General features: G+C 37.3%; 1 protein-coding gene across 6 annotated transcripts in view; it reads right to left on the minus strand.

Moving 5' to 3' along the window:
* The window catches only part of VPS13D (vacuolar protein sorting 13 homolog D), a 415,828-nt gene that overhangs the window by 114,077 nt on the left and 276,121 nt on the right, over positions 1 to 25,630 (minus strand). For all 6 annotated transcript variants that reach the window (XM_007491757.3, XM_007491755.3, XM_016422198.2 and 3 more), the window contains 2 exons: positions 4,526 to 4,658; positions 143 to 338 (listed from right to left, as the gene is read on the minus strand). In XM_007491757.3, the coding sequence (XP_007491819.2) occupies positions 143 to 338; positions 4,526 to 4,658 (329 nt within the window). The remainder of the gene's footprint in view (positions 1 to 142; positions 339 to 4,525; positions 4,659 to 25,630) is intronic.

The following is a 25,630-nucleotide window of genomic DNA, read 5'->3' on the forward strand; positions in this document are numbered from 1 at the left end:
AATTTTAGCAACAAATATTTGAATTACATATGAAAGGAAAAGAAGGGGGAGGGCTAAATACACCAGAACAGATTCTAAGGAGAAGAAACAGAATTCAGCTAGAAACTGGAGAAGGTCCTATTGGGTCCCCATGCTTACTGACCTGGGGCCACTGAGTGTAGCTGTGTCTCTCACCGCCTGAGCTGTTTCTGATGCAAAATCTAGGGCTCCAGCCACTGGCTTGGTCACTGTGCCAACAAGTCCTTTTCCAAGACCAGATATGAAGCCACTGACACCCCCTTCGGTTTTCACACCTTCTACTGTCGAGGTTATTACACTGGTCAATCCACCAATGATACCTGATAAGGAAAAAACAAAACAAAACCTGCTATAATCAGACTAATCCCATTACCAACAACAAAATCAGTTCACTCTGTTGGATGCTTTCAAGGCATTGGACTTCAGATCGAATATTCCATTTCATTTGATGGTTTATTATAATATCTCATTTGAAATTGTCTGCTTTTCTTTGAGAGTACACTGATGAATTATTTTTTAAAACTTTATCACATAAACATATGCATACATATTCAGATATACACATAATAAACAAGTAGCATGTTTAATAAGAAATGTGAACAATTCACATGTAGATATTATCTCAGACCACAACCCCTGAGGCCATATGCCCAATGAAGTTAAAGTGTGGTTTGAAAATATCAATGCATTTTATTAATGTCTGATACTGTATCTATATACTACTTAACAATAGCTGGCAAAGCTACTAAGGATCATTTAATCTGTGGAGCATATCTAGGAGCAAGGAAGACTAGTTCAAGATGGGAAATGAAGGTCCTTAACAAGAATGAGAATAGATTAAGCACTGGGTCATAGTGGACTCTAAATTGAATGCAGTTCACTAATAGAACTATCTTTAAAAAAAAGTTTTTAAATCAAGCACAGCTTGATGGATTTAATTACCTAGTTCTTGGTTCTTTATCTTAAGAGATAATGTGAAAAACTTGGGAAGAAAATTCATTGGAGAAGAATTATAGTGATATAGGGGTTCAAAAACTTACCCCCTGAAAGGAGAAAGAAGTTGACTATCTTCCGAAAGGAAAGAATATGAGTAATTTAGTAACATTCTTCAATGTTTTGGAGATGACAGTAGATGATGCACTAAGCTTGGATTCAGAAAGAACTGAATTCAAATTCTGCCTCAGACTCTTAATAGCTGTGTGATCTTGTGCAGGTCACTTAACCTCTCTGTGACTTAGTTTCTTCATCTATAAAATAATGGACTTAATGGATTCTGAGGTCCCTGCCAGCTCTAAATCTATAGCCCTACTTGTAGTGAATACAAAGGACAATCTATAGCTCAAAACAACAAAAGGAAGTTGAAAAGAAAAAAATTATTATAGGCTAATTGATCTGTTTAGTTATCTATTGATGCCTTCAACAAAGCATGATGACAGGTATTCCCCCCCCCCAATTTTTTTAATTTTTTTTTTAATTTTTATTATATGTTATTATTTATTATTATTATATATTATTATACTGATTCAGAATACTGATTTAATTATACTGATTCAGAAAACTCAAACATGAGCCAAAAGAAAAAAGACAAAGAATTTAGAGGAAAAAAATGAAAGTCTAAAAGTTTCACATTAATAACAGGTTCTAGACTATCACCTGAATGATCAAAGGAAAGTCAGATCAATATAAATATCTGAGAGGATAATTGAAACTTCTGGATGACAAAGGCATTTGGCTAAAGTACAGGGTCTAGCCTGAAGAATGAGGGAGACAATCTGGCAAGACCCTTCAAGTGGTCAGGAGATGTTCCAGTGACGGGATGTTTACTCTTGGACGCCTTGTTGTAAGGAGGCTATCCGGGCTCTTCATTTCCTCTAGTGAGACAAATTGGGAAAGTTATTTCTTGTTGAAGGGGATTCCTAACAACTTATAAGATTCCTCTTTTGATTCTTGGTCCACTTTCCACCATTATGCAACATCCCTAACTGTGCTACTGGCTGGAGCAAAAGGCAAGGCAGGAGCTCTATAGGAAGGTAGAATCAATCAACGAACATATATTAACAAGAACTAGGCTAAGTGCTAAGAATGCAAACACAAAAGTCTTCAACAACCTTACATTCTAATGGAGAAGACAACATGTGCATATTTAAGTATCTTTAGAATACATACAAAATACACACATGGTCATTAAAAATGGTGATATACCAGCAGCCAGTGAAGCAGATAAGATTTCAGGGAGAAATAAGGTGGCTCTTAAGCTGAGACTTGAAGGAAAGTAAAGATTCAAAAAACAGAGTTGAGGAAGAGCATTCCAGATATAGGAGACAGTCAAAAATAGGCCTGGAGTGTTGGGTGTGAGGAACAATGAATAATCCAGGATGTCACAACGGTAAAGTGAGAGGAAGAGAGTTCAGAATAAAAATTGGAAATTCAAGAAAGGGCCAGATTGTAAAGAGACTGAAATGGCAAACACAGCAGTTTATATTTGATCTAATTAACAACAACAAAGACTCGCTAGAATATACTGAGCAAGGAAGGAGGAATGATCAGAACAACTTTGAAAATTGATTTGGAGTGAGGAGAAGAAACTTGAGGCAGGGAGTCCAAATAGAAGATTACTACAATATTCTAGGAGAGAGGTGAAAAGAGTCTGAACTAGGTAGTGGCTGTAAGAATGGAGATAATGAGTTCTATTTTGGACATAATAAATTTGAAAACCTGCAGGACATTTAGGTAGAAATGTCCAATTCATGATGAGGATCTGGAGCTCAGCTGAGAGATAAGGGTTATGTATCTATATCTAGGAGTTATCTTCAGAAGGATGGTAACTGAACCCATTCCCATGATTAGGTCATTAAGAGAGAAGAGGGAGAGAAGAGGGAGCAGGGCAAAGACTTAGATAGGATACAGTCCCAGTTGGTGGGCATGACATCAATGAAGATTCAGCAAAAGGAAAATGAGAAGGAATGATCAAACACGTAGAATAACCAAGAAGAGTAGGGACACAAAAAGTCAGAGAGAAGAGGATGGTCGATAATGTCAAATGATGCAGAGGTCAAAAAATATGATGATCAACAAGTGGCCACCACATTTGGTGGCTAGGAGATCTCTGGTAACTGAATCAGTTGTAGTTGAGTGAAGTCAGAAGCCAAACTGATGGGAGTTAAGTGAATGAGAGTAAAAGAAGTGGAGGCATTGAGTACAGATAGCTTTTGCAATGAACGTGACAGAGAAGGAAGAAAGATATAAGATACAGCAGGAATGATAAGCTCTACAATTTTTTTTTTAATGATGGGGGAAGCTTAAGCACCTTGTAGGTGGCAGTGATAACTATGTATCAAGCACTGGGAAATCAAAGGAATCAGTAGATATAGAGATTGAAGGTCTAAAGATTTAAATAGGAAGTGAGGAGAAATGGTATCAATGTTAACATAGATGCATTATCTGTCCAAGGGGCATCATAAGGAAAGGATTTGTTTTTTTATAAATTATATAAATAATCATCATTATTATACTATCGTGATACATTGCAACGCACTTTGGTATTTTCCAAAGAGAGATGTCACACTGATCTAATAATGTATGACTATTCTGGTTTGTCAAAGAATGATTAAATCCTAAGCCAATCCAAAGTTCACTCTAGATTCTATTTCCAAATGTCATTCCATGGTCCGGCTTTGTCACTCAACATGCTTGAAAACTGCCTTCACTGTCAGAGTGATTTCCTGGTGTTTGCAGAGGACAAACTCATTTTAAACATAGTTAAGAAAGTAAATCTACTGCATATAACCCTTCCTGCTCTACTTCCAGAATGCTAAAAAGCCAAAGAAATTATTTGGGAATTATACATGCCACAGCCTGATCCTTTTCTCATTCCACTCCGCTCATCATCAGCACAAATGAGGACTGAATGTACTTAACATTGCTTCCTAATAATACCATATTATTTCTAAAAATGCAGAATGCTGTTAAATATTTAGCAACAAAAGATAAACATTAAAAACAACATATTTGAATAAATTCACCAATGACTGGGCACATAAGTTGACATGGCCATGAGGTAAAGAATAAAGAAATAGATTTTAAGTCAGAATCCTCAGTTTTGAAGCTTCTGCATGTTACTTTTTGGGGGCCTTTGAGTAAGTCACTGCCTTAATATGCTTCTGGGTCCAGATTATTTTATGGAGAAGGGATCCGTTTATTAAATTCCACGAAATGGGTAAGTGGCAGTCTTTTAAAGAACAGGAAGGATCTGCCCATCCTGGAAATAAATTGAGTTTCTTCATCTTCTGCCAGGTTTCCATCTCAAAAAAGGGAGGAAAAAAGTGACTTTAAAAGTGTCAGTCAGATATGACAAGATAACGAACCAAGATCCCAAACAGACTTTCTCTTTTCTATGTCAGACAGAATTCAAGAATTTAAACAAGAGCAGTTTGGTTTTTTTCCATTATAGCTCCACAGAAGTGTAGCAAAACAATCATTATGTTATAGTCTGAGCTATCTTACTTACCATGAGCCAGGCCATGGATGCCAGCCACAAGATGTTCCCCACTCGTTGCTGCATGGTATCGAATATATTCTCGTTCTGTTTGATGGCGATTATCCATGGTCTTCCCCAAACCATCTGATAAAGTCCCAGCAAACTGCAATGAGTTAAATAGAGTGGAAGGGCTGAAATGATTTTCATGAGCATTATTCATTGCTTTCACACAGCATTCACCAAATGTTGCTCATTCAGTGGGTTCATTAAAAGATCTTAGTGTTCAAAATTTACAAGTCAAAAAAAATCTAATTTCCCAAGTAAACACTGATCCTAGTATTTCCATTTCATCTTTGTGTGAACTAAGGTAAACATGGAAGTTAATAAGGTAGGTAACTATTGGGAGAAAGAATTGCACCAATACTTCAAGTACAAGATAGTATCTTCTACCCACAAATCAGGGAAATTTTATATATTCAGGCACACTTCCACCTGAGACACTTTTTCATCTGTCAAGGCAGGATAAAAGAACATAAACCTATGTTTTGTCATAGGGCAATCTAAAAAAGGTTTAAAGTGACAGTTAATCAACCACAAGGTACTTGTCATTATTGTTCAGGCGTAACAAGAGAAAGATATCAAGTATAACCTCCTGAAGGATCTACCAAATAAGTGGTTTAGTGCCAATGACCCAAGACCAACTTTCTAAAAACCTCACAGGAATGTTAGTTACCTACAAGCTCAGTGGAAAGCACTACGGCAAATGTTTGTCTCTAAATATGAAATACCAAGAGAGAGAGAGGGGGGGGGAGGGAGGACACCTGCAGTGAAGGGAGAAGCATGTTTAATTCTGGTTGTCAATTAGACTCTTCAGGAATCCTGCACAAAAAAGAGTCACTTCTTGAATATGAGAACAGGCGAATTCTGGGCAAACTGGAGGTGTGCAGGAAAAAACTATGCCTCTATTCACTAGACCAAAATCTGGCCTAATGTGGACAGCAGGGCTTTGTAATAGGCCTCAATGCTTAGACCACAGGTAATGATCATCTGTCTTTCTGAAGTTGCCATCTCCTAGCACTGTTTGCTTTTTTACCATCAAAAATTTTCTATTCAAAAAGTTAATAATATCAATTTGTATTTATTAATATTAAATTTTCATGTCATTGGAGATTTACTGCTCCTGTTTTAACTTTTTGACACTACTCAAGAGAAGAGTGCCGCATAGTGTCAAAACACCAGAGTTTTGATCACTACTTTAGGGTTTTAATCAATGGATCATTCTACCTAAATTCTGGTCCAAAATAGGAGCTACAACACTCTGAGCAATTCCTACACTGTATACTCAGTAGGAAGGATCTAGGGCTTAAAGTAGATAAGTCACTTTCCTAGCAAGGAAACACTTTGTCTTCTCCAAGGAAAATACATCTTGGAAATGCCAACCCCTCAACATGCGCCCCGCTGCCATCCGTGTCCTATCTCCTTCAGAAGTGTGATAGTTCACTCATTACTTCTGTTCCAAATGTTCAACTTCACTCTCCTTCAGTACTGCCTATACAATAATATTCACAATTTCCTCATTCTGAAAAAAAATTTTTTTTCATTTGAACCCATTATCTAATCTCCTCCTTTTCATAAACTCCTTTAAAAAAAGCCATTTATATCAGATGGTCTTTTTTCTGTCCTTATCTTTCTTGACTTTTCTATAGCAACTGATATTGCTGACATACTCTCTTCCTAGATCCCCTTCTCTTTGGTTAACTTGACACTGCTTTCTCCTGATAGTTCTCCTACTTTTTTAGACACTTTACTCTCAGTCTGGTTTTTGTCTTTTGCAGGATCATCATCCTTGTCCCTCTACTTTTCTCTCCTCTCCACCTCCCCCATGGGTATACTTCAGGGCTCCATACTGGACCCAACAATTGGCCTTTCCTCTCCCTTCTTCTCCCCATTTTCTTCTCTGGGTTCTCATCAGCTTCCATGGGTTTGTCACTTCTATGCAACAGACTCCCATATCTGTAAGCTTAGCCTCAATCTCCCTACTGAAATCTGGATCTGTATCACTAATTACCTATTTGATGTCTCTATTGGACATTTCAGAGACAGACCAAATTAAACATGTCCAAAATAGAATTAACTATCTCCTGAATCCTAACGTTTTCCTCATTATCCTATTTGTCTTGAAGGTATCACCATCTTTCTAGTCAGCCAGGTTTGACAATTTGGAGTCTTCCTCAGCTCTTCCTGCTCCCTTAAATACTCACATACTACATTCATTTATAGGTATTAAGTACTATTGATTCCATCACAATATTTATGTCCCTTGTTCTGCATTCTCCAGGCAACTGCCTTAGTGCAGTCTCAATCACCTCTCATCTGGTCTACTGGGAAGGATCCTTATTAAGTGAACTACTTCTATCTCTTTCCCCTCATTCAATTCATTCTTCCTACAGCAGGCAAACTGATATTCCTAAAGCCCAGGTCTGATTATGTTACTCAAGACTGTCCAGGGGCTCCCTTTTACCTCTAGAATCAAATACAACTAACTTGGACTTGCTCCAGTTGACTTTTCTGGGCTCACTGAATCTGGGCCCTTTCATATATGCTATGTGCTAGCCAAACTCAACTACTTACTATTCCTTGTACTAGATATCTCCATACCCTTTCCTCACAATATCCCCAACTTTCTTCAAGGATCAGCAGGAGGTTTATTTCCCACAGGAAATTTATCTTGATGCCTTTAGTTACTAATACCCACCCTATGGGAAAATATTTTGGTCTTTTTTGTATTTAATTTTTTAAAAACCCTAACTTTTTGTCCTAATAGCAACTCTAGGACTAAAGGGTAGGGGCTACAAAATGGAAGTTATGTGCCCTGGGTAACATAGTTAGGAAATGTCTGAGGTTGGATATGAACTCAGAACCTCCTGTCTCTAAGCCTAACTCTTTATTATCCACTGAGTCATCTAGCTTCCCCCTAAAAGTGATCCTTTTTAACATGTATATATGACTAGGTCCATCCCCCATTTGATAACCCTCAATGGCTCCCTATTGCCTCCAGGTTCAAATATAAAATCTTCTGTTTGGCTTTTAAAAGTCCTCCCCAACCTGGCCCTTTCATATCTTGCTAGTTTGGGAAAGGAAGCTTTTACCAACCTCTCATAATTCTAGCATTTTCCTAGTTAATTATTTCTATTTTTGAAGCCTTTTCTACAACAAAGGTCAAATGTGTCTGAATCCCTATACATTTGTAGTCTTTACTGCAACTCCATACTACACTGCTTAAAATCTTATTACTAACGCCTTTCCTTTCTTACTGACATTTATTTTGCATATAACTTGTTTATACATTATTTGTTCACTTGGTGTCTCCTCCATTAGACTATTATGAGCTCCTTGAAGGTAGAAACTGCTTTCCCTCTTTTTGTACCCATACATTTAGCACAGTTCTGGCCTATAGAAGATACTTTAAAAATATCTGCTGACTACTGACTATGTTGCATTGTTTTCCTGAAAGGTAAGATAGCATACCTGGGATGGCCCTGAAGTCAAGGAGAGTTGGGTTCAAACCTAGTCTTTAATACATGCTGTATGACTGTGGGCAAGTCATCTAAAGTCTTACAGTCCCAGGCAACTAGGACTTTAAGTAGAGGCACCTTGGTACAGGACAAAGATCCTGAATGGGGTGGGGTGGGGGTGGGAGGTTGAGTCAAGTCATATAACTGCTGAGTATACTAGTAGGGGCTGAAGCACTGGTATCAAAGTTTCCCAAACCAAAGAAATCATAGATTCCATTAAAAAAGTATTCCAAATCACCTATTTGATATCCAGTACTGTTTTAGTTGCCACTGTAAATATGAAGATATGAAAGGGCAGTTGCTTTCCAGGAACTTCTCTAGTCTTTCTGAGAAGATAAAGCTACCACATTCATGGGACCTACGAGAACGACATGGAAGCAAACCAAGGTCTATGGTTATGACTCCATTAGTATGGGAAATTCCACAGATGGAAATGTCATCCACAGATATAGACTGGCAACATGTTTGTCACTGCTCTGGATCAAAGGGTTATAGATTTAGAGCTGGAAGGGAATTGAAGAGGCCATCTCATCCAACTCTTTCATTTTACTGATGAGAAAATCAAAGCCTGGGGAGGTGAGACTTGCCCAAAGTTATGCATGTAGTAAATGACAAAATAGGAACTGGAATCCAGGACCTCTGACTACAAATCTAGCACCCCTGCCATTCAATCCTCCTCTAATTGTCATCAAGAATTAACTAGGCTATTGGGAAGTAAAGTGACCTGCTGATAGTCACGATGTGAAAAGCTTCAATGGGCCAACCTCCATCAGATAATGCCAGATTGCCTTTCAAAAACACACAAACAACCAGTAAATAATCAAGGACTGAACTGGAGGAGGGGGGGGGGGGAACTGTATAAAAAATCAGAAAAGACAAATGCTCTTTGCCTTAGGACTTCAAAATGTATGTTTAAAGAATTGTTCTGAACCCATGATGCTCACTGGCTGAGCCACACATCTCCTCCCATCCTCCCCTGGGTCTTCCTTCAACAATGACCCACTACACACCTTACATGTACAAAGTAGTTTGATTAGAATGTGAGCTCTTGGAGAGAAGGGGCATTATTTTCCTTTCTGTTTCCCTAATGTTTAGCCCAGAGCTTGGCATAGAGTAGTACTCTAAATCTGTCTTACTTAAGATCAATGAGTAGTGAAAAATTCTCTTTTCTAAGACTTTCTCATTTTCTCAAATTTACTATTCCAACTACTGTTCTTTGAGTGAGCTAGAGTGAGTTAAGTCCTTTCTGCCTATTTCTGACAATTGAGGACAAAGTGAAAAATCCCATCAATACTTTTTTTCTTTCTTCTGCCTTAAAAATGTTTTTAAAACAAGAAGTATGGGAGATAATCTGGGCGTCTTGCCCACAACATCTCTACACATCAGACACCCCCCATCCCCCATTTCTACAAAACAGGTTTCAGGCCCAAAGCTTTTGTGTGAACTGATGCCAAAAGTTTCATGGCCAACTTGTTCTCTAGCGACAGACATGACACCACCAACAGGAACTCCTTAGTAAAGGACTTTGAGATATTTAAGATCAGAAGGCTTTGTACTGGCCGCTGGAGGATGAACAAGATGACCTAATAAGAATTCTCAATCTTTATAACTGCTAAAATCCTACCAAATTCTGGTAAGGTAACTTATTTCTGGTAAGAAATGAAGTAATAACTAACTTTTAGAGCAAACTTTCACAAGGACCTCTATCTGAGTTCTCATTTCTGTACTAACAAAAAAAGCTGATGTAACCTGCTTAGGTTTGCAATGACCTAATTATGTGATAAAAATCAAAAACAAATAGACAATTATATGAGCTCATCACCCATTTGCCCATTAGAAGTATAAGCTCCCATATATACCACTGTGCAGGAAACTTGGTAGACATGACTACTACTGGATATAGTTCAAATCCCTTGGCAAACTGACTTTTCATGAAACTGAAATTTTTCCCAGATAAAGGCACCAGAGATTTGTGTGTGAGGTAACATCATTATAAATGGAATATAATAAGAAGGCAAAATTGCTTAAGTGCTCTAGTGCCAGGCCCTATAAGGGTTACACAGGGTAGTGTGAATCAAATGCCAAAGCTGATTCAGAATGTCCTACCCATATTATGGACCCTCCCTCCCAGCCACATCAAAGTCTGACACAATCGTCATGCAGAAATTATTGTACTGCTGTCCCCCAAGGAAATCAGATCAAACTGGAGGGATAGAGGGTGTATGATGACAGAGCAAAGTCATTCATTTCTTCCACTAATACTGATGTATTCCATAGGTAAAGGGAGGAAGGAATGGTCAAGATCTACATAGATTAACAAAGAATCAGGCACTGATCCCTCTCAGAGATTGTAAAAGTTATGAAATTGTGACTGACCTTTTACTTTGATCATAAGCAAAACAAAAACATTGTGGTGGGTGCTCATATTGCTAGGGCATGGCCCCTAATTATAGGTGCTTGACTGTGAGACTCTTTACTGCCCAAATGCAGTATTTAAGGCATATTTTAAAAATGAAACTAAATGAAATTAATTTTCCTTTGAGAATTTCCTTGAGACTGAGAACAAGTTAAATTAAACAAAAGAGAAAATAGAATTTTAAAGCAGTTTCAAATACACATGAAGCAAATCATTGTAGTTACTAGAACATAGGATAGGATAGGAGGATACCAACAAACTACTGATAATAATAATAATATTTTTGGTCACTGTATGGCAGAGCAATTAATAGATGTAGATGAGGTGTCAGAGAGAATCACGAAGATCTGGGTTGAATCTCACCCTTGACACATAATGACTGGGCCAATCATTGCATCTGTCAAGAGTTCTAGGCAACTCAGTTCCTTACTCTGCAATCAAAGTAGCTTAAAAGATTTATTGCTACTAACTCTAAGTATAACTTCAGGTGAATCATAGATTCTCTCTTGGGCTCATTTCTCAGGTAATCAGAAACTGCATGACCTCTAAGGGTCCCTCCAGATCTGATGATAATTAAAATCAACACTGAGATTTTGCAAGGTACAAAGCATTATAAATCCTGTCCATGACCTCACTGGATTCTTACAATAGCTTTTTAAGGTAAATCAGTCAGCTATTATCCCTGTTTCTGAAAAAGGCAATGTCGGGCTTAGGTGATTAATGATTTTCCAGGGTCACCCAACCAGTAAGTGGCACAGCTATAATTTGAACTAAGGGTCTGACTCCCAGTCTACGGCTCTTTCCACCTAACCATACTACCTAGAGATGAATAGAGAAAAAGAGCAATCTAGATTTCCTGCTCCACTGTCCTCTTCACAAGTGTTCACCTCATGTCTGCTAGAAAGAAAAATGTCAATACCAATTCTTACTCAAAGCTAAGATAAGGAAAGTAGAAATGCTGGAGGAGATAGGCTGACTGACTCTGTGCAGTGTTAATGAGGAATTTTTTAAAAGTGCCGTAGTCCTGTCTTTATCAAAACTCTCAGTAAAAGATAAAAAGCACAAAGTTAATATTTGCAGAGACCTAATTCCATTTAGCTAATTTTGTAGCAACATTTTAGCCACAAAATACTTACAGGAAACAAGTAAAAGTTGCTTGGGTGAAGATTAAACTTTCCTAGGAACAGAATGTCCTTCAGAAAACTGCCTGCTATACTTGTGAAGATAATAATGGTCTCCTCCTACTCCCAACCCCCTCCAAGGAAGCTCTAGCACACGACACACTTCTAAGATCTGGATTCTTCCCAAAGTAATTAATTTCTGTAAAGTCATATTTTTCTCTTTAGCTGGGGGTTGGGGGGGAGTGAGGGGAAATTCTCTAAAGTTCTTCAAGACACCAATTCTACTGCATAACCAACACATACTGTATGTCAACACCCCACCTTCCAAAAATAATCATATGGTCAATACAAATGGAAACATAGCAAATTAGCCAAGATTTAGGCCTGTCTCTGAATGGTCGAAATTTTAAACTAAAATTCAAGTAAATATTGGAATGAAGCAAGAAAAAAATTCACACTGTGGCCCTCTGTTTTATCATATCAACTTTCTTGACCCTTTTATAATCTTTGGTTAACATGGGATGCAAATGGTATTTGGCCAGAGTAACTAGAGCTGGGTTTTGAATTTCTTCTTGGTTCTTCTTTCACTGTTATTTACTTAATGAACATTTCCTCCTTAATATGTTTGCTCTATACCATAATTTATGGTGACAATATCTTCCTTACCACTAGGACAGATTGCTTATAACAGCAAAATGCTCTATGTAAGATAAAGGAGAATTCTGACATTCTCCTCGGTTGAGGATTATGAAATTGCAAAAACTGACAACAAATACAATTCTGATTGTCTTGAGCCTTGCTTGGATGGTCTGAACAAGCTAATTATTTTTAAGCCATACTGTATTTGAAAAGAGTCCAATATTATGCCTATTATTAAGTTGATATACACTTATTCAGGTATCAGGAGTTTCTTAAAATCAATTATCATGGAGTTCATCTCACATGGCCTTATTCAAGAAGATTAAATGAAAAATCTAGGGCTTAATCCTGCTTAGTCAAGACTATTGGGCAGCAGAAATAATAATGGAATTGAAATACAAGAGTATGAATCTGAAGCCCAATTCCAACTTGCTATTTAGCAGTTTAGGTCACCTCACTGAGAATTATTTACTTCATGAGCAAAATCAGAATCATTATAAGTACAATACCTATTTCACAAGGTTATTTCAAACTGTTTAATGTGCAATAATATCCTAGGATGTTTTGTTAAAAACAAACAAACAAAAAACTCAATGGCTTTGGTCAGTGAATTGGTCTGAGAGGTCAATAGAGCACTCTGTGTGATGAAGGGGCCCAAACCCTGCCAAAAGGCCAAGTTAAGCTCTTCTCATAGTATTATCTATCCCCCAGTGGCTGCTGTTACCTTAGGTAAAATCATGTTTAATCTCTCAAGGTCTCAGCTCCTCAAATGTAAATGGAGGAAACAGACCTAAATTCTCTCCAAAGTCCATTAGTATTTTGATGTTGTCTGACTCTAATTTGACAAAAGGCAGAAATTAATCAACAAAATTGAATTTGCAGAATTCAAGAAACATTCATTAAATATAGACTATGTGAAAAGTACTAGAAATATAAAGATGAAAAATGAAAGTCCTTTGAGGGGTTGTGAGGATATGACATACACAAATAAATAATAATACAAAGAGAATTTCATAAATATAAAGAAGAAAGTTTGACAAAATATCCTAAGAAAATTAAAGGAGCAAGTGACTATTTCAAATGAAGTGAAAAAAATCCTAGAAAAACCCATGAAGAAGCTAGAATCTGATCTGGGCCTTGAAGGATTTAAGACCTTCTTCCACCTCTTTGCTCAGAGCACTGCCTATCCCCCAGGTCTGAAATGTTCTCCCTCCTCCACTCCAACTACTGACATCTCAGGCTTCCTTAAGTCCCAAATAAAATTCATGTTCTCCAGGAATTCTTTGATAACCCCACTTAATTTTAGTGCCTCCCCTCTATTAATGATCTCCTATTTATATAGAGCTTGCTTTGTATATCTATTATCATGCTGTTGGCCTCACTAGATGGTAAGCTCCTTGAGAGGAGGGACTGTCTTTGACCTCTTTTTGTATTCCCAGTGCTTAGGCACAGTGTCTGGCAAATATGGCACAGAGCCTGGCAATGTTCATTGAAATGAAATGGAAAAATGAGCAAAGATAGGTTGAGAGATAGTTTAAAACATAGGAAGGACAGACTGTGTGAATACATATGGATGCAGGAATATATGATGAGCTCAAGAAATAGCTATTAGTCAAGTTTGGTTAGAATACAAGTTTGGTTAGAATACAATGTGTGTAAAAGGTAGGTTGAAAGTCAGGCTAAGAAACTTCTATTTTATCCTACAGGAAACATGGAAGGATTTAGGGTAGGAAAGTCCCATGGTCTGACCTTTAAAAGAAGACTATCGTCTAAAGGAAGAACTGATTGACTTCTGGATTTGTATCCCTAGTACCTAACAGGGTATTAAACCTAGAGCAGATACTTAAATACTAGTTGATTGACTGAAGATTCCTTTGGTAGCTATGAGAAGGATAGACAGGAAAAGAGGAAGTTGAGAAGTAGCAGCAACACTAGTTAGAAAAGCTACTCTGAAACTCAAAGTGAAAGATACTGTGGAAAAGAACTGCTATGTCAAAGAAACAAGGGTATGTGGAAGGTGCAGGGAATGGATGGATCAAAGCTGACACCAAATGAATGGCAGTAAAACAGTAGGGTTAGCAACAGAGCTAGACAAGTCTGGTTTGAGACAATATTTTTCATGGTGTTTCACAATCATCAGGTAAAAAATACGACACCCCTGTCTCTTGTGAGGCAGAAGTAGAGTGACCCAAAAAAACATTGGGAATGCCATAATTTTCTGAGTGCCACATGTATCTCACTGATTATCCACACTCTAGGAGAACAAGGACAACATGGAACAAGTCAGTGATGGGGCAAAAGGGGTCCAAAGTGTTTGTTCTATCAAGGCAGACCTGGGACAACTGGAGAGGGGCAGGATTTTTTGTTTTGTTCAGTCACAATGTATTGGTAGATAAGATTGGAGGTTTATAGCAGGCATCAAAAAAGGGAAGGAAAAAAATCTATAAAGGGGATAAGGTCTAAATCAAGATTTTTTTTTAATCTTAAAAAAAAAAAACTGAACTGGTGTTAGACTACAGGGAGGTAACCAAGACAATGACCTTGTTGTTTCTCTTGCCTGAGGAAATCTAAAAACCTTTCTACCATAAGACATAAACCATGTAGCTATTTCATGGATAAATACTTATCAGGCAGCAGACACTCCTTTGCAGTTAAGAAACAAAAGTTATCCAAAGCCACCCAGAGTTATCTCAGCACACAAGGTCTAAACACATGCAACTAAGTTAGACCCTCAAGATTGTCCTAGTGTCTTAACTCAGTCAGGACATAAGCCTGCTAACTTGGCAGGCTTTGGCTGGATTGTGAGTGACCCAGTTGTGAACTCAGTTGTTGTTTCTGATTCATCTGGAAACAAAGAATTGTTCGAGGATCTTCTACTATAAGGTTTTCTTTTGAGGAGATTTAGAAAGTTTGTTTTAAGGCAAAAGGCATTTATAAATGCCCTTACAGAATATACACAATGGTAGACTGGGGCTAACCAATAAACCCAGCACCCAAATGAAATACTTCCTCATCCCCCTACTGCTTCCCCTTTTCTCAATTTGTCCTGTATTTATCTGTATAAATGTTAAAATCCAATATGGAGCAGTAGAAAGAAGTATGGATTTGCACTAAGGAGAAAACTGGGTTGGACTCTTACCTCTGATACTGGAAAGATAGTCCTACTATTACTGATACCTGCCCAAATTCTTTCCATCTTTCAAAATCTACTTTCCATGCCACTTAGTCAAAGTCTACTGGATTCTCTGTAAAGAAACAAAATCTCTCCATTCTCTCTGCTCTTTGATTTTGCCTCTCCTTGTACTTATCACATACTACATTAGGGTTAACTTGCAAAAATGATAAGGAGAAAGAATGTTGGATTTTGAGTTAGAGGACTTAACTTTAAATTCGGCTTCTGCTCCTTATTCTCCATGTGATCTTAAGCTAAATTAGTAAATCAGTTAAATTCCCAGGATCCTCCATTTTCTCATCTGTAAAATGAGAGATTGGACCTCTCAGCTCCCCTCCAGTTCTCAATATATTCTCCTATAATCCCTACTTCTGAGAGCAGAGATGAGCATCTAGTTCTCGATATCCTCTATGGAGAAGCTATACTTTGCCCACAGAAGGCCTATTAACAAACTGATATTAAATGGAGTTCATTAACCTATGACATCACCTATTGAAGCTCTCCCATTTCCTGGTTTGACCACTGGTAAATTCCTTCTAAGAAAGTCCCTTGGGTTATAAATTAGGATACCTGGGGTTGTAGTCTCTATGAAACTGGCAAGCAGTGTAGCTGCAAATCACCAGTTTCATTTAGGAAGCAATAAAGAGGAAACATTTACCTTCCCAAGCCTACAGGAGTACCACCAGATCCAAGTTAGACAGATAAAAGAACATGGGGTGAAGTGCTTTCGAACAATAAAAAATAGAATTAGAATTCTTGTTCTTGTTATTTCGATGGTATTCAGATGGAAATGGTCCTGGGAAAAGTAACTATTCTACTTTAATTCTTTTATATCTAATGTTCTGTGAGCTATTTTACAGATAAAAAAAAGTGCACTTTTGTAACTGAATAAAAGTATTAGTATGTGAATCACCCTCCATGGTTTCACTGAACACAACTGTGGCACAACTCTAGTAGTAGACAGGACAACAGGGAAACCATATATCTCATTCTGCTTCCACATGATCCTCTTCTTTGTCTTTATATTAGGAAAGTCTTTAGCTCCAGGTAGTTTAGAGAGTATAAGTAATAATAATAGTGATTATCAATTATCCCCATGAATATCATTACTATTACCAGATATATGCTTTACCAGCTTCCTTTAGATTTAAATACTCATCCCTGAACATCACATCATGAAATACAAAAAAAACAGAAACTTGAAAGAAAACTGAACACTTGGGAGGGAAATGTCATGTTCATTTTATTCTAGTGACAAGTTTTTGAATTTTACAAAGTATTTTGCATTTCAGATGAATGCATATGTCTTTCAGTGGTTGAGATAGAAGAGGAGGGGTGGAGAATGTAGATGAAACTAGAGATGAAAACAGTGACTTGAGAGCCTCTATTATAGACTGGGCTTCATCTCAGCACCTCGTACTCTCTAAACCAGACATTGTTCAAATGTTTGAAATACCTTGCTAATATTTTTAAATGCCAGAAAGCAAAACAAATCCTTCTTCAATCATCTTTGAAGAAAAAAAAAAAGCTTTATGAGAGGAAATATGGTATTTCTTATGGGAGGCTTAAAGTTGAGAATGGATTATGCTTCAGTTTGCAAAACACTTTCCTTCATTTGATCTTCACAAGTGGTAGGTCCTTTAAGTATTAGTTCCTCTATCTTACAGATTAAGTAATTGACACTCAGCAGTAAGTGACTTCCTATGGTCATATAGCTGGTAAAGTAGAATTTGAGTCCAGGTCTCTGGTGAATAAGCTAATGAATGAATGAGAAAGTATAACTCTGTGCAGGGCACAGTGCTAAGCCCTGGAGATACAAATGCAACAAGTCAGAGAGTCCTTGCTCTGACATTCTAATGGAGAAAACAATAGATATAGATGGAGTAGTGTTGGTTAGAGAAGGGAATTTGGGGTTAAGTAGTTACAAGAGATGCCTTTTCTATTTGATGCCTTGTATCCTGAGTAAGAGGAGGATAACAGGAGGTGGCAAAGGGTTATCTAGGCAGCAGCAGGTAGATGGCTTCAGTATATGCTTGGATGGACCATGAAGGTGAAGCATGGATTTTATCTAGGACTGGCTAAATATAGTAGATAGAGGAATTTTCACTCAGTTGGTCACTCATCAAGTGGCTGATTACCAATACAGCTTTCTTTCTACTTTATCATATTGGATACATTTATAAAGATAAAAAAAATAAAGGATGGTTTGAGGAAGGAGAAAGTACAAGACCAAGGGGATCAGGCTTTTCTTCTTCTTCTAAGGCAGAAGAGTGGAAAGGGCTAGGCAATGGGAATTAAGTGACTTGCCCAGGGTCACACAACTAGGAAGTGTCTGAGGCCACATTTGAATCCAGGACTTTCCATCTCTGGGCTAGGTTCTCAATCCACTGAACCACTTAGCAGCCCCCAGGAAAGACTTTCTGAAGGAGGTGGGAATGGCATGCCTTTCCAGGCTTGCTGGGCAGCTTGTGTAAAGGCATGAAGACAATAGATAAGCAGTTCAAAGAACTAAAAGGAGGCCAGTTTGGCTGGAGCATTAATATTGTTGGGGAGGTAGGAGGATATGTGTGGTGCTCAGAATATAATCACAAATCCATGGGATGAAGAGAGAATGGGAGAGTTGTCCAATCCATCCTTCTCTCCATGTACCCCACAACAAATCCAGATACAACAGAATCATTTAAAGGGTAGAAATGATCGTTTTTTCAGCCTAACTGGCATTTCCTTTGGCAGAAAAAGCTTTGGGAAAGCTGGGTCCGGAAAAGACTAAGTCAATATTTCACTTTTGGGTCTCTGAAGTCATTAATTTGACTCTTTTAACTGTTAAGACAAGAGGAGGTAATCATTAACAAGTGTGACTAATGCAGAGATAACCTAGTCTGTGCTTGTCTACACAGACAATCAAATGAATAATTCATGATTATCTTCTAGAATAATGAGTGTTAAACCAATTTAAGTTTTGTGCTAAATTAGTCCAAACATTTAAATTAATAGTACAATGATTTCTTTCATATGAATCCAGCCCCACACTTAAGTAACAGTCAGAGAGAAAGGTCTTTTTTTTTTAAATGATTCAAAACTCTCCAGCCTGGCAAATGGACAGAGATAAAAAATAAACTTGCAATCTCAGGCTGTTTCCCAATATTTCTTTCAAATATTTTGATCTTTGTTGAAATGCTTCTTTTCATTACTAAATGGCCTTGATTTATCTATTTACCTAAACCCTTTTTCTACTTCAATAAATTTGATTTAATTCAACAAATATTTAGTAAGCATCTCCTATATGACTTCCAGCTGCACAACTAGAAGAAAGGAAAGGAAAAAGTATATCTGACATTTATGTGACCCTTTCATGTCAAGTCTTTTTCCTATGTTAGTTCATTTGATCCTCACAATAACCTTGCAAGATAGATATCATTACTGCTTAATAGGATCTCTCTATACTATTATTAGGTGCTTTTATCTCCATTTTACCAACAAGGAAACTGAGGGCCCAAGAAGCAATGATTTGCCTAGGGACACACACTGTTTCTGGATGTCTAGAGACCAGATCCAAACTGAGGTCTTTCAGGGTTCCGTGTCTAATATTATTTTTACTCTACCAAAAGGGCTTAAATTAGTAAATATGTATATATACAGAGTATACACATACAGAATATATACAGAGTAGTCAAACACAATTAGTTTATCAAAGAAGGTAGACTGAAAGAAATGAGAAAGACTTCACATGAAAGACAGCATAAGAAGTGAATCTTAAAGGAAAAGAGGGTCTCTTTGAAGTAGAGGAAGGAGCACATTCCAGGCATGTGACCCAGCAGGGACAAAGGCATGGAAAAGGGAGATGAAGTATCAAGTATGAGGAAGAGTCAAGAAAAGTTTATTTGAAACACAAAGTGAAGGAGTAATAATAACCAATGAGGATAGAAAGGCAAGTTGGAGCCAGATTGTTTAGGCTTGAAAAACTAAACGAGAATTTATATTTTGTTCCAGAGGTAATAGGGAGCCACTACAGTTGATTAAGTAGGGAGATGATATAATATTACTTTGGCAGCAATGTGCAAAATGGACTTGAGTCAGAGAGGTCATTCAAGAGAATGCTGCAAGAATCTAGATGAGTGGAGATGAGGTGGTAGCTGTGGGAGTTAAGGAGAGGTATCAGAGATAGGAAATTATGAAGCCAAAATCTCAGCATCTGGCTGGTGATTGGATATTTGAGGTAATGGAGAGGGAGGAGTCCAGGGTAACACAGAAGCTATGAATCAGACTAATTAGAAGGATGGTGGTACCTTAAGGAGAAACAGAGAAGTTTAGAAGAGAAGAGGGTATAGGGGAAAAGATAACGAGTACTGTTTTGGAGATGTTTAGATTAATAGAGTCACTGGACATCCAATCTGAAATGTCTAATAGGAGGCTGGTGATTCACAATTGAAGCTCAAAGAAGAGAATGAACGTAGATAGGGAGGGAGGGAGGAAGGGAGGAGCATTTATTAAGTGGCTACTATGTGTCAGCCACTGTGATAAGACCTTTACAAATATTATCTCATTTGATCTTCACAATGATCCTGGGAAGTAGATACTATTATTATCCTTTGACAGTTGAGGAATCTGAGGCAAACTGTAGTTAGGTGACGTGCTTAAGATCACGAAGCTAGTAAGAGTCTAAGGCCAGATTTCAACTGAGGTCTTCCTGACTCCAACCATAGCACTTCATCTAGTGGGCAATCTAACTGCCTCTAGGTATCTACATAAAGATAATATATGTGCAGTATTAGAGGAACTTTTAAAATGTTATATATTGTTATTATCATTTATGGGGGAGAGGGGCAGAGTCAAGATGGTGGCTTAGGAGCAGCAAAAGTCGAAACCTCTCTGACTATCCTTCCACACTAATCTTTAAAAAGGGCTTCAAAAAAGACAAAAATCTAAACCCAGCAACAAGATGGAGCCACAGGACTCTCCTGCTGAAAACAACTTGAAAGGTAGGCAGAGAGAGTCAGTTTACACAGTATAAAGGAAAAACCGGAAATAAGACTGGGGAGGCCATACCCCCTTTCCCAACCCACTGTGCTGAGGTCTGAGATTAGACTTGGGCTGGCTGTGGGATTCTAGGGCAAAGGCTGCAACCCCAAAGGATCACTTCAACTCTACCACACAAGGTTCAAGCCTCTGGCAGTGGCTGGCAGGGAGGAACTTGGGGGAAGCCATCTGATTGATTACCCTCACCCTCCATGGCTGGCTAAACATAAGATTTGGCCTTAGGTCAGCTCAAAAGGTCTAATCCAGTATACTAGCAGTGGAGAGAAGACTGAATATTCCTTCCAGGGCAGAGCAGCTCAAATATTCAGGTCCAGTAAACAAATGGAGGAGTTAGCAGTCTGGGGAAGAGAGAAAGGGGGAGATGAGATAACAGAAGAAAAAGAAGGAAGTAACAATGGACAACTTCTATGGAGATAAAGAACAAAGAATAGAACCAATAGAGGATGGTGGCATCCCACAAACTCCAAACAAAACCTCAAAAAATCCAGGGAATTGGACTCAGGCTTTGGAAGATCTCAAAAAAGCACTGTTTCTGGATGTCTGCTATTCTTTTCTGTGTGATACTTCTGGAACCTTCTGATAACACAAATCCAAGATATTGCACTAAAGGCAAAACCCACTGTAATTTTGCCTTGGAGATTTTATGCCCACGTTTATATATTATTCCTTTGGGCACAATAGTATTCCATCACCAACATATACCACAATTTATTTAGCCATTCCCCGATTGGAGGGCATCCCCTCATTTTCCACTTTTTTGCCACCACAAAGAGCACAGCTATGAATATTCTTATACAAGTCTTTTTCCTTATTATCTCTTTGGGGTATAAACCCAGCAGTGCTATGGCTGGATCAAAGGGCAGGCAGTCTTTTAGCGCCCTTTGGGCATAGTTCCAAATTGCCCTCCAGAATAGCCAAAAAACTTTTTGAAAAAATTATAACAAAGTTCATCTGGAAGAACAAAAGATCAAGGATATCAAGGGAACTAATTAAAAAAAAAAGTGAAGGATGGGGGCCTAGCAGTATCAGATCTTAAACTGTACTATAAAGTAGTGATCATCAAAACAATATGGTAGTAGCTAAGAGATAGAAGGGTGGGTGGATCAATGGAATAGACTGGGGATAAATGACCTCAGCATGTGTTTGATAAACCCAAAGATCCTAGCTTTTGGGAGAAGACCCCTCTATTTGACAAAAACTGCTGGGAAAATTGGAAAACAATAAAGGAAAAATTACATTTAGGTCAACATCTCACACCCTGTCTATGCCAAGATAAATTCAAAATGAGTAAAATACTTAAACATAAAGAGGAAAAGTATAAGTAAATTAGGAGAACATAGAATAGTATACCTAGCAGACTTTTGGGAAAGTCTTGGGGACTACTTGGGGAAGAATTTAAGACCAAGCAGGAGATAGAGAACATTACAAGATGTAAAATGAATAACTTTGGTTATATTAAATTAAAAGGCTTTTGAACAAATAAAACCAATGCAATCAAAATTAGGAGGGGAGTAACAAATTGAGGAAAAAATTTTATAACAAAATTCTTTGACAAAGGTCTAATTTCTCAAATATATAAGGAACTAAATCAAATGGACAAGAAATTCCCCAACTGACAAATGGTCAAGGGATAGGAATAGGCAGTTTTCATATTCAGAAATCAAAACTATCAATAATCACATGGAAAAGTGTTCTAAATCCCTCCTGATTAGAGAAATGTAAATTAAAGCAACTCTGAGGTACCATGCCACAACTAGCATAGTGGCCAAAAAGATAGTAAAGGAAAATAATAAATATTGGAGGGGACGTGGTAAAATATGGACACTAATGCATTGCTGGTGAAGTTGTGAACTGATTCAACCATTCTGAAAGGTAATTTGGAATTATGCCCAAAGGGCTTTAAAAGATTGCATGCCTTTTGATCCAGCAATACCACTACTAGGTGTGTAATCCAAATATTAAAAAAAAAAAAGTTTGTAAAAATATTTATAGCCATGCCCTCTGTAGGGACAAAAAATTGAAAAATGAGGGGTTGTCTGAACTAATTGTGGTTTATGATGGTAATAGAATACTATTGTGCAATAAGGAATGAACTGCTTGATTTCTACATAAATTGGAAAGAACTCCATGAACTGATGTGGAGTGAAATGGGCAGAACCAGGAGAACATTGTACACAGTAACTGAAACATTATGAGATGATCAAATATAGCCTTTGCTATTAATAGCAATGCAATGAGCCAGGACAATCCCAAGCCTTATGAGAAAGAAAGCTATCCATATCAAGATAAAGAACTGTGAGAGTAGAAATACAGAAGAAAAACATATGATTCATCATCTGTTCATAAGGGTATAGGATTTGGGATTTGGGTTTTAAAAGATTATAAAAATGAATAATACAGAAATTAGTTTTGAGTGGTAATACATGTAATCCCAATGGATTTGTCAGCTCTGGGAGGAGGGAGTGAAAGGGGAGGGAGAGAACATGAATCATGTAACCATGGAAAAATTATTTTAAAAAACAAAGAGAAAAATTATTGTAATTTATATATTATAAATATATCATAAATAATTTATATTATTAATAAATATTGAAAGTTTCATCACATTTAGCACTGGAAAACAAACAAGAAGGAAAAGAAGAAGTTTATAGGATCATAAAATTTTCTAAATGAAAGGACTTTAGAAGACCACCCAGTCGAACTGCCTCATCTTACAAGTAAGGAAACGGAGGCCCTGAGAGATTAAGTGACCTGCTCCAAATCAACTAAGTTACAAAAACAGAACAAAAAGTGAGACTCGAGTGAATTATTCCATTGTCAGAGAATATTCTAAAAAATATTTTCTTCACTTGATCCATATGAAGAATTTTTCTTATTTAATATTCTTCTAAAAGTAAATTGTAAGAAAATGAATCAGTAGATAATATTGGTGATAGGGTTTTTCCTTAATAGAAGTTTCTCTAATTTGAAGGCATGCAATTATAATACTCTATTATGGCCCTCAATTAAAAAGTTCAAATGAACTACCCACAAGCAAAACTTAATTAACATCACCACTGAAAACAACAGCCCTATAAAATCATTCCCAGGAAAGAGATATCTTAATGTCCCATTTGGCACAATTTATATGACAGTCCAAAATGAATATGTTTGTTTCTTTTAACTTTCAAGCTTCCCACTTCCTGATTCTTTCCAAATGGCAAGTAATTTCAACTCGAGCATATTTGGAAAAATTCCTTTTTTTCACTTGGGTTCTTTTATTTGGTTTGATTCTTTATTTTCTAGGAATGGAAAGAGCTAACCAGAGCACAAACTAATTGCATAAGAATAGGCCATGTCTCTAGGTAATTATTCCTTCCAACCATTTGCCTCCTTCACAAATCTTTCAGGGAAGGATTCTTCTTATCAACATTTCATCTGAGAATAGCTTATTTTTCCCTGAGAGAAAATTAGGGCATTGGGAAACTGCAGGATGGGGACAGGAAAGAAAAGAAGATTCAAACCTGACTAGGTAGTAAGCAAGCTCAACAAAACATTTCTCAGAAAGAATTCACTCTGAAATGAAGAGGAAGACAAAGAGGAACAGTCTCCCACTAATTGTTTTTCTCCAAGGCAAACCAGCAAGTTAGCAGCACCTAAGCTTGACTACATTTATTACATTCTTATCTCCAAAAAAAAAATATCTCCTGCAAATTGTCCCAGGTTAATCTTTCTTCACCATGAATGATTACATCATATATCTCTCCCCTCTCCCCCACCAAAAAAAAAAAAAAACAAACTTCACTAACTCACTATTGTCTACTAAGGCAGCTTAAATTTATTTTTCTAGTTTTTAAGATCCTAGGTAATTATATGACCCTGTTCCTACCTGGGCATTTTTACTTCCCTCTACTGGGCAACACATATTTTCCTTACTATCTAGAAACAGATGGAGTCCGTGCTTACTCCTATCTCAATATTTTGACTTATGATACATCCCTATGCCCAAAAAGCTCTTTACCAGGCTCCTCTTTTCCAAAGCCTTTCCCCAAGCCTCATCCTTCAATTTCTATTCTAAATATTCTATCTTTTCAATAAAGTCTTGTCACCATCCCAAGTTAGAATGTCACATTTGAGCATTAGATTACATTATTATATCATTATATATTATATCATACTACACATATATCACATCATAGCATATGCTTATATATATTTATTATATTCTGGTATCCATGCTAATCATGCCTTCTCCTCCCCTGAAATAGACTACAAGCTTTTTGGAGGGAGGAAACTCAACTTAGAAGTAACAAAAATTTCATGTTTGTACATATCTAAAAATCAGTTTTCTTAAAAACAACACCTTTAGGCAGAAAAGTATAACTACTATCTTCATTTTTAAAGACAGGAAAACTGGTTGAAGATGGGGAAACTGGTTGAAGTAAAAGATACACACTCTTCTAAACAGTTTTTTTCAACTGAAAGCCCCATTCATCAACCATATCCCAACCATATCTATATCCTGAAAGAAAGTCACATTCACTACATGGGATCAAAAAGGACATTTTTATAATTGTACAAATAAACTCATAGCTGTGACAAACCAAAAAGTCCACAAAACCTGAACAAGGCAAGTCCTTCTGATCTCAGTTACCTGTGCTTTGCCCAAATGTCTGGGATGAGGAGACTAGGAAGTCAAGTAAACTTGATGCGTAAACAACACATTAAATATTAGTTCATTTGGGAAGTTAAGAGAAATGTCAAGAATGTTGCACCAAAGCTGTGCTCAGACTCATTAAAATTGTCTTTTCTTTCTGAAGGGGAACAGATTAGGTAAACTGGTATCTCGCTAACACTCCAAAGTTCCTCAAATATACAAAGCTGCAAATGCACACCAGGTATCATTTTTCAATGCATTTTTTCTTCCAAGGAACAGTGTGTGACTGAGAATGCCCTCAAGTTAAAACAGCTTTCCAATGTTAAGATGGTCTTAAACTAGCATTGTGAGGCACTCTGGAAAAAAAGGGGGGGATAATTACTGAGATATTGAGAGAAAGTTTGGGAAAAAAACAAAAGAAAAATCTCATCTTCTAAGCTTTGAAAAAGACCAGACTGTTACATTCTTTAGAATAAAAGACATGAACCAGAAATACAGACCAGGCTTCAATCTTCTGATTACCCATGGATATTAAAACA

This window comes from Monodelphis domestica, chromosome 4 (genome assembly GCF_027887165.1).
Source record: "Monodelphis domestica isolate mMonDom1 chromosome 4, mMonDom1.pri, whole genome shotgun sequence".
Classification (NCBI taxonomy): domain Eukaryota; kingdom Metazoa; phylum Chordata; class Mammalia; order Didelphimorphia; family Didelphidae; genus Monodelphis; species Monodelphis domestica.